Source organism: Pinus tabuliformis, chromosome 6 (genome assembly GCF_031772625.1).
Source record: "Pinus tabuliformis cultivar Carrire ecotype Pingquan chromosome 6, CPIR1, whole genome shotgun sequence".
Taxonomy (NCBI): domain Eukaryota; kingdom Viridiplantae; phylum Streptophyta; class Pinopsida; order Pinales; family Pinaceae; genus Pinus; species Pinus tabuliformis.
In genome coordinates this window covers 2027675569-2027691125 of record NC_142292.1, presented here as the reverse complement: position 1 = coordinate 2027691125, position 15557 = coordinate 2027675569, and the positions used below count along the sequence as shown (strand labels likewise).

Sequence of the window (15557 nt, the reverse complement as noted above, 5' to 3'; positions counted from 1 at the left end):
GCATGGTATATAAATGAGCAAACTTTGCATATTTTGTCTCTATTGGCTTGGAATCATGGTTTTACATCTTAAAAATAGTTTTGTTTCATTAAAAATTAATTATTTAATGTATTTTTTAAAACCGGTTCGTTTAGACCAAACCAGTCCCGGTTAGACCGGTTCCGGTTTTAAAAACACTGATATATAATAAACCTTTTATAAAAAAATGTTGCATTTGAAAAATAATAAATTGTTTTTTTTTTTTTTTTTTTTTTTTTTTTTAAATTTTTTTTAAACTTTTCAAATAATCTGATGTCTCACTAACTAGAGTACGTATTTATTTTAAACTTTTCCTTTGAAAAGTTACACCCCCAAGTGAAGCGTTTCAACCTCTATGGAAGTGGGTATACGAAGATGGTGTAGGTGGATACGCAGTAGAGTAGTGGTACTTGTTAAACACACATGGGCAACAAGAACAATGTGAAGGATAAAACATGAGAGTACATTTTTATTAACAAATGATTTACATTTATAGGACATGTTGTGACCGTTGAGTTTCACATCCCAAGGTCTCTTGGACTCCTTTTGTCTATTCGGCTTCCACACTAACCCATTGAGGATTAGGTGTCCAACATTCCCTCCCTTGATCCGAAGGGTTATGTATGAGTCCAAGAAGAGCGCTGTAATACAAAATGTGCAAAAATGCATGGCAACACTAGACTGAATGTGCTCTCTGAAATGTTGGTATAAAGGGCGGTGGTTTAAGGATGACCACCAACACTGGAACGCTTAGTGCAATTCTTGGAACTCTTCGAAAACTGGCAAGAAGCTGAAGTCTTCTGCTAGAGGAAGTGCTATTGTTTTGAAGAGGGAAACCTTCAACCATGAAAGGGAGGTCTCACCTTGCATAAAAGGGAGAACTTCAACCAAAAAAGGGAAGTCTCAACCTGTGATGGTTTAAGGATGACCAACAACTCTGGAATGCTTAATGCAATTCCTGGAACTCTTCCAAATCTAGGGAGAAGATGAAGTCTTTTGCTAGAGGAAGTGTTCTCAATTTTGTTCCTGGAATTCTTCCGAAACTGACAAGAAGCTGAAGTCTTCTGCTAGAGGAAGTGTCCTAGATTACCAACTGAAGGCATGCTTAGGGACATCTTTGTCTCTGGCTACAACGCTGAAACTGGTATGGCAGGTTGTGGCTCAGACTCGCTTGATGTGGCTTTGAAGCTTGTAGATGACCATCATTTCCCCCCTGTCAGATACAAGGTGAGATGATGGAGAAAACTCAACTGCAAGACTCTTCAATACTCTGGAACAAGTTCTGACATGTGACTGGAATATCTTCTTGGCTGTTGATGCCCATTTCCAAGAAGCGATCCATGCAAGATGAATCTTTGTTCTTGTAGGACATTTGTTTGTGAAGCATTTGTGTGAAGATTGGGTGGTTTTATGACAGTGCTTACATGGATGAAGATCAAAACAGTGATATTTCAAATGGCCAACTCAGTCACAGTGTTGGCATTTCACAATCTGTTGTTGTTGTTGTTGCTGTGGAGGTGAACTGTCATGAAGAACAGGTGAAGATGAATCATCCTCAAGAAATCCAGCAGTTTGAAATTGAATTGGCTTTGAGTAGTCTGGAATATGAAAGAACAAGTCCTTGTCATATCCAAGACCAGTTCTGTGCTTGTTGTGGACAAGCTCTTCCCAAGGTCTGATGATGGGCTTGGAAGTGCAAACTGAACTTCTGCATCTGCATGTGACTTTGCTGCTTCATTGGGCACTGGATCAACTTGTTGCTTATGGGAGTTTGTTTCAATGTTTTGAACAGAGACAAGTTCAGAATGATGACTATACTTATGTAACTCCTCTTGCTGTAGCTGTGATTCAAGCTGCAAAAAATCAATGGTTTCTTGTGCAAGTTGTAAAGATGTTTGAATATATCTGAGAGTGTCTTTGTTGACTTTAACTGTACTTCCATCAGTAGATAAGATTAGAGTGCTTAATAACTCTAATAATCCATGAATTTTCTCCATTATTCAAACAATCAAATCAACAATGCACTTGTAGAAACAATCAAATGACCAAAAATGGGCTTTTTTTGGACCTCTGTCTGCTCCTTTTACACATAAAATTAGTCCACTAGATAGTCACTCAACTGAATGTACACACCCAAAATACAAGTGTTTCCTCCCTATACAATGAGCTGATATACACTCAAGAACACAATTTTTCTTGCAGGTAGATTGCTCTTTTCTGGGATTACTGACCCAGAAATCTCGGCTTGCTCCTACTGCAACCTCAGCCTGTACCCAAGCATTAAGAAACGTGTTGAAAAAGACTCGAACTTCACACTGAAAAACCCAGAAATCTGAGCAGTGCCAGGCCTCGGTTCCTGTGCAAATTCCTGCCTTTCACCTCCATTATTTTAGCTGATAAATACACGTAGCTCACCTTTCAGAAACAATACTACGATTCATCTATCATTTCAGCCTTCTATCCCTGAAACTTGGCTTGATTTTTCCTTAAATCTCGTGCTACCAAGTTTAGATACCACAGGAGAAAGAACTCGAGATTCTTGCCAAACTCTGATAGCTGAAAACATGAGTTGGGTAGTCTCTCTTAACAGTTCGAACTTCCTTCCTGTGCACAACAATCTTTGCCTCCTCTTGTTCCTTGCTCAAGCTCTTCTTTGCCTCCTACGCTCTCCTTGAGCTTCTCAATATCACACATTTCTCAACACATTTTCATCATCTGTCAATCTAATTCCCCTTTGAGCCTCCACAATGTCGAATTCGTAGGCACAACCAACAATTTTGTCTCACCTTGTAGTCATAAGCACAACAATTGTATCTCAGCTTTGCAAGTCACAATGGATTTTTCGGTAGCATCAAAATTGCTTATGTAAGAGGCTAATTGTACTTTCGCAATGGTAGAAGATTGAAATGACCGTTTGTCTGACAGACAAACTCTTCACTATGTAAGGAAAGCAGAGGAAAACGAGTTCCCACGTTCGTTCACGAGTGCGCCCCCCTTAGTCTTTCAATCTGCAAAGTTCGGCGAGATATTTCTCTGGTATGGGGATAAATTGAGGCAACAAGAAATGCTTCAACCTCTTGTTGCCACCTTAGAGGATGAGGACTGGAATCCTTCTCGCCTTATTCTAGTTCTAACACACTGATAAAAAATTCCCAGAACTTGGAGAATATCTACACTGGGTTGTTCCACTGCGCAACGATTTCGAGATCTACCAAGAGGATGAAATTATACCATACACACCTCATGTCTAGGGCGATCCCCCTTTTCTGTACACTTTCACGCTCTATGCACAGTTCAAAGTCGACCTAATCCAACCTTTGGTAGGGCTTCCTTGTCTTGACGATGGTGAGAATAACTGGCGGAACTTCAATTTAGAACACTTTGCAATTTTAAATAAGCTTGAAGCTACATACAAGGTTCATTTCAGAGTTTAAACTTTAAAGAGGAAACTTTGTTGTACAGAAGTTGTAATATATCAGAAAACACTTCAGTGAATCTTCAACGATATCGAATTAATGTAGAATTCTATGTTGGAACTGGTGCTCTGCACTTATTCAAGGCGTATAAGAGTATAATATGGGATTTATTCTTTAGCGGATCTCAAGAATTCAATCCCCCGTCCATCATGACGAGAATCCTCTGTCTTTGCACAATTTTGCAGAATGTTGCCTTCTAGAACCAACACGGGTGTTGTTCGTGATAGCAAGAGGCTCAGAACAATGGATTCTGGTAGGAACGCAGTCTGGATCTGTTCTTGTTCTTTGCGAGCACAATCTTTTGAAGGAAATTGGTGCACGAGGGTTGTGAGAGCCTGTTGTATTACGTAGCATACAACCACACTAATTGGCGTAACCACCAGAGAATTCAAGAGACATAACTCACTATGGAATTGCCATGGAATATCTCTTCAGGTAGGAACATTGTCCACAGTTTTCACCACTCATCGCCCTGGCTCTCAAAGAAATTAATTTGAAGTCACAAACTTCCCCTTCACCCCAAAACAAAACACGCAACCTTCAACGCTCAATTACATGGAAATATTCATGGAAACCAACTCAAAGCATACACATTCACAAAGAGTAATGAAACGGTTTGCTAGAGTGCCTAGGTGCAGCAGAGTAGAGCAGCATTAGAATATTTCTTTAAATAGGGAAATGACAGACAAATTTTGGAAAGAATGCAGCTGACATGGTATAACCTTCCTTCAACTAAATCATTCAACCAGTGCTCAAAAAGACCAAGAGACTAGGGTATTTGTAGATTGTTAAATCTGCAAATTCGCCAGAGAAACGCTCTATTCACCATAAAGAACCTCCCCTTTTTTCTTTTTCTATTTTTGAATAGAAGGTAAATGGTCACAGAACAGTGCGCACAAAGATGACTGGTGCTTTTCTGCAAGACAATGTAATTGTGCAGGGAACGTTTCTTAGCAGTGCTACAGAACTGGGAAAAGATTGCAGCTACAATTTAGCTGACAACATATTCATGAAATGCAAGAAAGACATGCACAAAGACGCCACAAAATTAGTGGCTCATATTTGGGCAGGGCAGGAGTATGCTTGCTCTGATACCATGTTAAACACACATGGGCAACAAGAATAATGTGAAGGATAAAATATGAGAGTACATTTTTATTAACAAATGATTTACATTTATAGTACATGTTGTGACCATTGAGTTTCACATCCCAAGGTCTCTTGGACTCCTTTTGTCTATTTGGCTTCCACACTAACCCATTGAGGATTAGGTGTCCAACAGTATTGAGTGACAAATCTTTAATATGGATGAGAGGTGGTTGGTAACTAATTTCTATATCAAAATGCATAAGGCACAAATATGTAGGGGACGACAATTGTGAAAGAGGGACGACTATCTGTGGTGTGCGGTTATGGCAGCGAGGGCGACAACTGTGGTGTGCAATTGGTTAGTGAGGAAGTTTGGCGACGAAGTTGTGGTGAATGACGGGGACAATGGCACGTTTGCAAATGGACCAATGCAGAATCTTGGTTTGCGCTTGTTGTGGTTGCAGCGAGACTGTGTAAGATGTCAGAGGGTCATGAATGCATGACACAATGGAGTGTGGAGGAATGACCAATTATCTCTAGTGGTGTGCTGTCTGGCCAAGCAGATAGGCCATTGTGCATCTGATAGTGGTTTGTCGGCCAGGTAAGTTGTTTTTTTTAAATAACTTTTATTTTTATAATTTTTATTTTGTTGTCATTTTTTTTTAATTATGATGATTTTTTATTTTTATTTTTGTTGTTGTCAATTTATTTACTTTAAAATCTCCTTTTCTTTTCTATGCATTTTTTCAATGGTATTTTTTTTTTCAATCTATCTATATGGCCAAAAGTCTGACGGCGAGACAAAGAAACTCCAGATTGTAGCGAAGCGCTTGAACTGCAACAACAATAAAGTTGACAAAGCGCCGATGGCCAAGGGCCTGGATCAAAGAGCGCTGCTTTTTGTGACGACCAGAGGATCAAACTGCTCTAATACCAAATGTAGCAAACAAAGTTCGTTCTTTAGGTTAAATACTCCATAAGACTTAGAATATGTAGATCTCCATTGAGATATAAGAATATATATATTAAAATGTATGAGTAAGAATGATGATCATGTGAAAAATCGGTTACCCGATTTCTACTATAGCAAATTGATTATATTTCACCTATTTATTAAATTAATTGAACAAGTTACTTGCAGTTTTCTACAGCAAACACTGAAATACATACACTGCAGCCTACACCAAATAAAGCTGCGGAAACTAAATACAACACAGGAGAGAAATAAACATCGCACACATATACACAGTCATTTTTGGACAAATGTCGCCAGAAAAACCCAATGCGGGGAAACTGGTGCAGCTATTGAGGTTTTACTATTATGCAACAGTAATTCTGAGTACAATTCGTTGGATGCCCAACTGGATATCCGATACAGAGAGAAATTGAACAAAACGAAATAGTGAGATGATCTCACCTTGTCACTGGAAGGTCCGACTTTGATATGTTGGAAGTGAGCCTCTGCGTCCCTTCTACGTCAGCCTCTGCACAAAACTGCGTCAACCCCACGCAGTCTCCGCGTCACCTTTGCTGGGGATTGCGTTGCTCTTCCTTCTGACCCTTTGCTGGCTAGAAACTTCAACTCTCAGCCTCCCGGTCTTACACCTCGACTCTCGGCTTCCGAAACTCAATTTCTTCATTAGGAATTCGATCTCCCTTCAGGCTCTGTGCTGCCACTGCATCAGCTCTGCATGGCCCAATGTCAACCTCTCTGGACCTCGTTCTGCCCTCTCTGCCTTGTACTCTTCGGCCAAGGAAAAACTCCCCACCAGATACTATCCTTGGCCGTCATCGCAAGATATCACTTCGAATTTCTCTCCCGGCAATTGCTTTGGTTCAAAAATTCGATTTTCTGATCTCAAATCGATGTGTCTTCCAAATGCCCATCAACCCTCCTCTTATAATCCTCTGTTGAGAACCAACAATCCATATTAGATTCTAATCAATGGCTCAAATCATTTTGGCTTGATCCTCATCTTCTTCTAGAAGTTTCACCCACAGTGAGATGAATACCCTTTAATTATTAATTTCCTAAGTTTAGACTTAGGCACCCATTAAAAATAATTAATTATTTTAATAAAATTGATTCTGGGTGAAATTTCCCAAAATGATTTCTGATTATTGTGGAATACATGTGTCCAAGCCTCCATGCAAATTTTGAGGCTTAGAGCACATTCGATCATACCAAAAATCAACATTCCTTCTTAGCGAGGAATGTGCTCTAGTAACGCAACCTGCTGAAGCATCACCCTTCTCTGTACATCTGCCTTTGCGCTGCCGATGTTTGATATCACTGCCCACCAACTACTGAGCAAATGCTGCATCTGTACTGCTGCTGACACTGCCACTGCCAACACTAAATCTGTGTTGCAACTCCCTCTCAAATTCTGCATCCATGCTGTTGCTGGCACTGCCACTGCCAACACTACATCTGCACTGCAATCTTCTCCAACTGCTACTGCTATTGCATCAACAACGGAGAAGCATTGAAAATTACTGAATAGGTGTTCAACGTGATGCATCTGTTGCTAGAGTTTTGTTTGCTGCTATTCTCTGTGCTGCTGCTGACCTCTGACCTCTGATTTGTGCCAACCGCACTGCTGCCAACTCTAGCTTTGCGCTGCTCAGTCTCGAGCGCTCCTAGTGATTGCAATTGTCACTCTGACACTCCTCTGCACCAACTGACCTAGTCCATCTTACTAATTTTAATATGGGCTACCGTAGCAAGATATGATCCAAGAGGTGGACTCCTCAAGGATCTTGCCCACCTGCAGTTCTTTCGAACTACAGTTCTATATCACCCACCTCTGGGCAATCATGGAAAACTCCTCCTTGATCTGCGCGAATGCAGCCTTCGGATCATGCTTCTTGTTGTTGTCCTTCTTCTTGAGAGGACACTGTGTAGCGTAATGACGATGTTCACCACACTGGAAGCACTTGATCTTCGAAACATCCTTCTTCTTCTTCTGCTGCTCCTGCTGCCCCTTAGATGCGAGGGCTGCATTCTCATCCTCCTCCTTGGGCTTTGTCCCACTGCTGTTGCTGCTACTGTCAAGCTTGCACTTGACTAAGTCTCTCCTCATCTCTTCCTGTTGAAGAGCAACCCACATCCCTTCCCAATCCGACAATCTTTCTTTGCCCAAGATGCTCTGGACAAACACTTGTCATTCTTCTGAGATTGAATTTGGAGCCAGCGTCACCATCTCAGTAGGTTGAGGTGTTGATCCCATAATTGCCAACTCGTCACGGGTCTCCTAAAGCTTTGCAAGGAACAGATCAATGCATTCCTCTTCTGCATCTGCGTGGATCTCAGCTTTTGCTCCAAGTACATCTTCCACTGCTCAGAAGATCCCTGATATAGAGTTGGACAAGGCATCCCACATCTCCTTGGCATCCCCTTTGCTTGATATGTGACATACTAGAAGATCCTTCACTTCGTCGAGGATCATCCGCTTAGCCTTCGCCATCTCTCCCTTGTACTTTTTGAGTGGATCTGGATCTGCGGGCTTAGCTACCACACTGTCGATGTAGATCTTGAGAAAATGTTCATCTAGAAGGCATGGCATTCTTGCCTTCCAGATTGCATGGTTGGATGCATCATCCAATCGATCCTAATCTCGCAATCCACTAGTTGTCATCTCTGCCAATCGAAAAAGTCCAATGACCTCCTCTCTCCTCTGTGTTATTGCTGGGCTAGCCTACGCACTCCTTACTGGAGTCAGTAGATCTGCTGCCCCTTGCTGCTACTCAGCAAATGAGAATTCGAATTCCTTGAGTAGGAATTCTCTGAGGAAGAAATTCCCTTAAGTGTCTCTCTCTCTCTCCCACCGACGCTATTTTGCCAGCAACTATTGCAAAATGTCTGTGTCCCAGCTAAAAATCTGCTTTGCAATGAAATTTACGCTGCTCCCTTCTGCCTCTGGAAAGCTTCGATCTGGAGATCGAATTTCTCTGTCAACTATCTTAGAGAAATCGATTTTTGCTTGCTGGGGTTTTGAATTGCTGCCTCTGTAGTAATTTCGAACTCCTCTTCCTTTCTGCTTTTGAGCTCTTCTGCTCATGATCTGTGCTCTGGTACCATGTGAAAAATCAGTTACTCGAGTCCTATTGCAGCAAATTTATTATATTTCACCTACTTGTTAAATTAATTGAACAAGTTACTTGCAGTTTTCTACGACAAATATTGAAATACACACACTGTAACCTACACCAAATAAATCTGTGGAAACTAAATACAACACAGGAGAGAAATAAACGTCACACACATCTACATAATTATTTTTGGACAAATGTCCCCGGAAAAACCTACTGCGGGAAAATCGGTGTAGCAGTTGAGGGTTTTATTATTATGTAGTAGTAATTCTAAGTGCAATTCGTTGGATGCCCAACCGGCTATCCAATACAGAGAGACAATGGACAAAACGAAATAGTGAGATGATCTCACCTTGTCACTGGAAGATCTAGTTCTGATCTGTTGGAAGTGAGCCTCTGCGTCCCTTTTGCGTTAGCCTCTACGTAGAACTGCGTCAACCCTATGCAGTCTCTGCGTCACCTCTGTTGGGGACTGTGTTGCTCTTCCTTCCGACCCTCTGCTTGCTGGAAACTTCAACTCCCAACCTCCTGGTCTTACACCCCGGCTCATGGCTTCTGAAACTCGATTTCCTTAGCAAGAATTCGATCTCCCTTCAGGCTCTGCATTGCCATAGCGTCAGCTCTGCGTGGCCCAGCGTCAGCCTCTCTGGATGTCGTTTTGCCCTCTCTGCCTTGTACTCTCCGACCTAGGAAAAACTTCCCACCGGATACTATCCTTGCCCCTCACTGAAATGTCTTTAGAAAAGTCTCCATTCCCAAGTCTGTTTTTGTAACATGTGACCAACGTTGAACTTTGTGGATTTGTTGTGTTGGTAAGAAAAGAGAGGCCCATGAAAATGCAAATTGAACCATGCATATGCAAGGGGTAACATGCTCCAGGACAAATAATTGCTAGATTTGTTGTAGTATAAAGCTAGTAATTTTGACTTCTTACAAGTAAAGAAAAATTTGTCCCACCAATTAAAGTCAGTGATGGGTAGACATTATGTTTGCTTTTGGGGTCACTTTAGCCTTGGAGATTCCATGAGCTCACTTTGAATAAAATACCTTTGTGCATCTTTGCCTCATTATCTTTGAGGTCCAAGGGAGTGCCAAAAGGGTTATTTGTAGAAGTTGATGATTGAAACAATGATTCCCATGGGTAATATGTTTTGTCCGTTTGGTTTGGCCATCACTATCAATTATAACTTCCTTGTTGGGAGCATTTATAAGTGGCAATGGAGGGAAAGCCCTAATGTTACGACAAATATGTTGGGTTGAGCAATAATAAGTCTTATTGGCTATTGTTGTTGGTGGCCTATTGGGTCCAATTGGGGCTTTTGAGGTTTGATTTTTAGTTTCCCTAACATTTTTGTTCTTCCTTACCATCTAAGTCCAACTATCTTCACTCACATTTGATCCTTTGGGAGCTTTAGAAGCGTTGAAGCTGTTGGATTTACGATTGCCGTTAGACCAAAACCCGCAGTCATTGGTATCCGCTACAATCTTTAGAGTTATGATCCACGAGAGGTGGTTAGTCCATGTCGCGAAACACACAGGGAGCACTGAACCCAATGTCCAACAATCTCCCTCAAGTGTGAGCTGGGTGAGTTTCGAACAAAGACCTATTGCTTTGATACCACTTGTTGGAATTACAAATGCCGTTAGACCAAAACCCGCAGGCATTGGTCTTCGCTACAATCACTATAGTTAGGATTCACGAAAGGCAGTTAGTCCATGTCACAAAACACATAGGGAGCACTGAACCCAATGTCTAACAGAAGCGTGGGGGGGGGGTGGTTGGTGTTTATGTGGGTTGGGCCAACACAAAATCGACTTGCAATATGAGTGGATAGTCACACATATGTGACCTGGGGAACATTAAAAGCAGGGTTTGGCAAATTGATGTAGTAGACTGGCTGTCAAATAACCCTATGTTAGGAGGAAAATTCTGGATGATTGTACCAAAATCTCTTTTTTTAGTGCCAGTGAGGAAACAGTCTAACAACAAAAGATTGTGTAAAATAAACTCCAAAACCTTGCAATACAGAACAACTATCTTCAGATTTGCACACATTGTTAGTGGAAATCCTACAAACAACTCGCAAAATCTCAAAATAAATGCTAAACATTACAGAAATGGAACCCAATGAAAAGACAGTTTTTATTTTTATTAATGAAGATGACACCTGTGGAGATTTGTTTACTGATGTGGGTCTGTAAAGTCGTCCTCTGTGGGAGGGTTCTTTTATGTCTCTATGCTACAAGTGGCTGCTTCTCTCTCCTCTGCTTGCCAATGGGCAATGTAAGAAAATGGTAGAACTCAGGACGGAGAGCTTGAGTGTTGCAAGATCATAATGACAACGATGACAGTGATCATGTGTGTGTGATGAGGAAAAAACCTCTCTATTTATAATAAAATGCTAGATTAGACTAGATCTAGTCAAATAATAAAATATTTGGTTGACAAGATCAAGATCTAACTGTTATGAGTATTTTATTATTTTTGGGAGAGGAAAAGATTAGAGAAATGGCCAATAATATTTATTTAGTTAACTAACTCAAAATATAATGATTAATTGAGTTAATTAAAAAAAGTGTGTGAAATAATTAATAAGTGAAAGTGATTTATTAATTATTTCTACGAGATAAGGTCAAAATAAGTTAGAAATAATTACTAAATAGTGATTTAATAATGATTTCATAGGAGAAAACTGTAATGATTAAGGAATAATAAATAAATGATCTTAAGTATGGGGGATTTACGCAGTGCATTAAGCGCGCTTGAGCCAGAGGAGTTCTGGGATGGGTGACCTCCTGGGAAGTCGTGGTTACCGGGTGCAAGCCCCGGAAGTGATGATTGATGCTATGTGATTCGTTCTCCACATTTCACTAGTTTCAATCCCACTTCTTCACCCCTGTGAGCATCACCCGATGCAATGAGTGCTAAGTGAACTATTCAAAAAATCATGAGAAATTAGTCAGTTACGACTACCTCTCATGGAAATGGTCATACGTTTGAATGACTTACTTAACGCAGTTGAATCCCAAAAATGATATCTAAAATAAATGATCATTTATTTAATTATTCCTGGGTGATATGGTCAAAAGGGGTTAGAAATAATTACTAAATAATGATTTAATAATTATTTCAATGGAAAAAAGTGAAATGATTAAGAAATAATAAATAAATAATGATTTATTTGATTATTCCTATGGATAGGCGAAAATATTTTTAATTATATTCACAAAATGGGTAAATTTGAAAATAACATGAAATTAATTAAATGGATTTCTGGGTTATTTTCAAGTGGGTAAATTAATTAAACAGGAATAATTTAGGAAAAGTAGTTCTCTAAATTATTTCGTAAGGTGAAAGTGGATTTTAATGTGTAAAACCCATACTACATGGTGTATTTCGATAAATCTTAGTGGAAAATGGCTAGGTGATCACTTTTTAGGTGATAACATCCTATGCCCTACTTGGATGAGCACAAATGCTGTAAGGTCCTTTGAAAGGTTCACCTTAATACAAACTCAACTCTGGGGCCTAAGGTCAAAGAAATGCTTAGGTTAAGGACAAATGAAGTCTCATGGGGGGTAGAAATATGTTCCAAGGCTGGTTGGAAGTGCATTGGAAGGTTGAGAAATTCAAGCCATTTTGGGCAAGACATCTGAATGGCCTGATTAGTTGAAAAAGTCATGAGACCAGGCATAAGAAAAACTAGGGTATTCTTGCAAACCGAGGTTCCTTGGTGGAAGATTTCCATCACATCGTCCAAGTTGTTAAAATGAAATAGAAAGAAACCCTTGGTTATATTGTGGGCATGGGTGCAATGCCAACCTTGTGGCTCCCACACCTTCATGATCCATCCTAGGATAATGGCCTTAAGAGGCACCCTCCCAAGTTTGAACAAAGTGGCCCAGAATAGAGCCCACCTGAAACTAATTATATAAGCTATCATGTTCAGTTTCAGAAAAATCAAGATCACAGGGGGTCATAACCTTGTGATACACCTTCCGAATGAGTTTATGGGGAGCCTTTGGCGCTATGACCATTCTGTGGGCTAGTTGCAGCTCCAAACAAAATAATAGCAATTTTGGCAGTGAGGAGCCCATAGTGCCTTCACTTGCCTTATGACCAAACGACTGTGCTTGACAGGCCAGCTAGGCCAATTCAATGCGAATGAAAAGGCAAATAACTTCGCAAAAAACCTGAAATATCACAATCCTTTAAGCCATGGAAATTCTGGCTCACTGAAAGAAATGCATTTAAATCCTTTGAAGAATAGAATAATTGGAAAAATCTCTAGTTGGTTGAGTGAAACCTTATAGATAAAAAACAATGAAGAAAGGAATATCTACCAAATGATACTATCCATTCATTGCTTTTAAAGTTATGCTGTCTAATTGACTTGTTGTTAAGAGACCTTCAGGAAAGTTGAAGTTTCATACCATTCAGAGAAGATCTATCCCTATGTGGGCTTGCAAAACACCATTTACATGAAATGTTTTGACATAGAAAAACAATTCTTGTTTATGGATAGTGTCTTTTATTAAATTTTTACTGTTTATGGAAACTGCAAACCAGCTACAACCCTTGTCATCTGATATGCCTGCATGAATAAATATATTAAACAAATGACAGTACTTGATGCTGAGTTGGTATTTTTGGCATTTTAATATGCAGTTGGTTACCAGAATCATGAGGTGGAAGAAGCGCAAACTTCAGCGATCACATATGGAGTCTTTAGACATGTCTCCTGAGCAGGTATGTATGAGATGCACACAATGCTGAATTTCTTCTAGGGACAGGGTCTTATTCGTCATCAAATTTTAGGTGCTCTTAGCAAGTTGTAGGTATTACCTTCCATTTGTCATTTTCCTTGGCCATTTATTCTGACAAAACATTTGATCAGATAGAAGTTACATCCCCACCTTTTAGACTTGAGATCCAGAGACTCTGATATCTTGTCAAATATTCCACCTTTACTGTTTGTGGAGATTTTAGTTGAACTCATTACGAAAGCAAAGAACTTTAATACTGGCATCCTTGTAAGATTTCAATTCATGATATGCATATCTAAATTCAAAGATCTAACCTAAATCTGAAACTTAACATTTTATAAAACTCCAATCAAAACACTGTATTTTCAAAAACTATAATGCTAGAAATATTGATCAGGAGTAGACACAGCATATATGAATTTCTTATCAATCTGCCAAGTTAAGGACTGTAGATTTGAAAAATACTAATTCTGAAAGTCAAAACCAGTAAGCTTGAAATCTGCAATAGTAATCACTTCAATTGACCTCGAAAGAATGAGAAAAAAGTTAAAACAAGAGAGAAACACACTTAGAAGATAGGCCCTCCACACGGGTGACTTTCTCAAGTCAATTTGCCTCCTCACTCATGCTCATCTTCAAGCAACCAATTGACAAAAGAAGACAAACAGCAGATAAATAAGATAACGAAAAACACACTTAACTCTCCTAAACTAACACTTTCACTTTGCTAGGAGGGTTACTGTTAATTGAAGTTAGAGACGGAAGGGTTCTGCTAAATTAGAAATGCACTAATTTGACAGAGGAATCCACAAGTGAAACTGAGGCGCAGTTATACTTTCTCATAGTTTTGACTTGGGAAAATTCTCTAATTTCCCTATAGTCAAAAATAGTAAATCGAACTCAGCAATGTATGGAGATTTAGTCATTGTTCGACTTCAGTTCATTAAGGCAGTTTGACTTGAGTTCAAGGAGCCAGTTCGACTTGAGATCAAGGAGCCAGTTCGACTTGACATCAAGGAGCCAGTTCGACATTAGTTCAGGGAGCCAGTTCACTTGAGTTGAGGAGCTAGTTCGATTCTATAAAGAGGAAGGGCGCAGGTTTGGTAAATCATGTGTTTATGCACTAGAGAAATTTGTGTGTCCGAGCTTAGCAAGAAGTTTACAGATCAGCGCGTGAATGCAGAGAGAGAGGCCGAATAGCCTCAAGAGATTTATACAGGCAAAGTGCATCACTTCAGGGCTGATTTGGCTTGTGCTTGTGCAGGAGGCAGTCATAGCCTGTACAGTTCGTACAACTGTGCATGAGAGAGACCGAGTTGATCAAGGGTGCGCAGATTTGTGTTTTGAGGAACATAGAATTGGAAGGGAATTTTTCCCAGTATTTAGTAATCAATTCCTGAGATTTTGCTAAGTAGATTAATAAAACACACAAGTTGGTAGGCTTTTGTTAATTCTTCTAAAGTTCTATGCTGCAATAATTACTTAAAACAATGTAGCATTCAATTTCCTTCACCCTAGTAACAGTTAAGTAATTATAAGATAGAACAGTAAACAGTAATGCACAATAGAAGATAGCCAAGCACAGTGAGACACAAAGATTTTGGTCAAAGACCAGGCAAAACCCCACAAGGGGGAAAGCCCAGAATCAATTCTTCTTCTTCTTAGATATTCAATCAATGTTCAGCTGAGATACATAGCCCAATTTGTACATCCATAAACAGTCAAAGTCAACCTTTGACTTCCAAGACAACCAAGTTAAATCCAGTCAAAGTCAACCTTTGACTTCTAAGACATCCAAGTCAAATCCAGTCAAATGAGTGATAAAATCAACAATTTGTTACTAGTCAACAGTCTGGTCAAAGGGCCAAATTTTGGCCTGCAACTTCCACAGAGAATTTGGTCAAAGTCAACAGTCAATCTGTGGTCAACACAGAGAGAAACGGTCCAAGTTTGGTCAACTGCAGAGTTAGAGATTCGGTCAACTAAAAGAATATTCCCAGTCAAAGATTCGACCTCTTTCCTCAGTCAAAATCTCGGTCAAAACCTCAGTTTAATAGTCCTGTAATTCTCGATTAAATAAGAGAGAGTTAACCTGTGGTCAATCTCAGTCAATGT

The 15557-nt window shown here is 39.8% G+C and overlaps 1 protein-coding gene across 1 annotated transcript in view; it reads left to right on the top strand.

Moving 5' to 3' along the window:
- Nucleotides 1-15557, top strand: part of LOC149267387 (small RNA degrading nuclease 1-like) — a 190409-nt gene that overhangs the window by 41746 nt on the left and 133106 nt on the right. The window contains exon 3 of the mRNA XM_089411429.1: nt 13345-13425. Coding sequence (XP_089267555.1) covers nt 13345-13425 — 81 coding nt within the window. The remainder of the gene's footprint in view (nt 1-13344; nt 13426-15557) is intronic.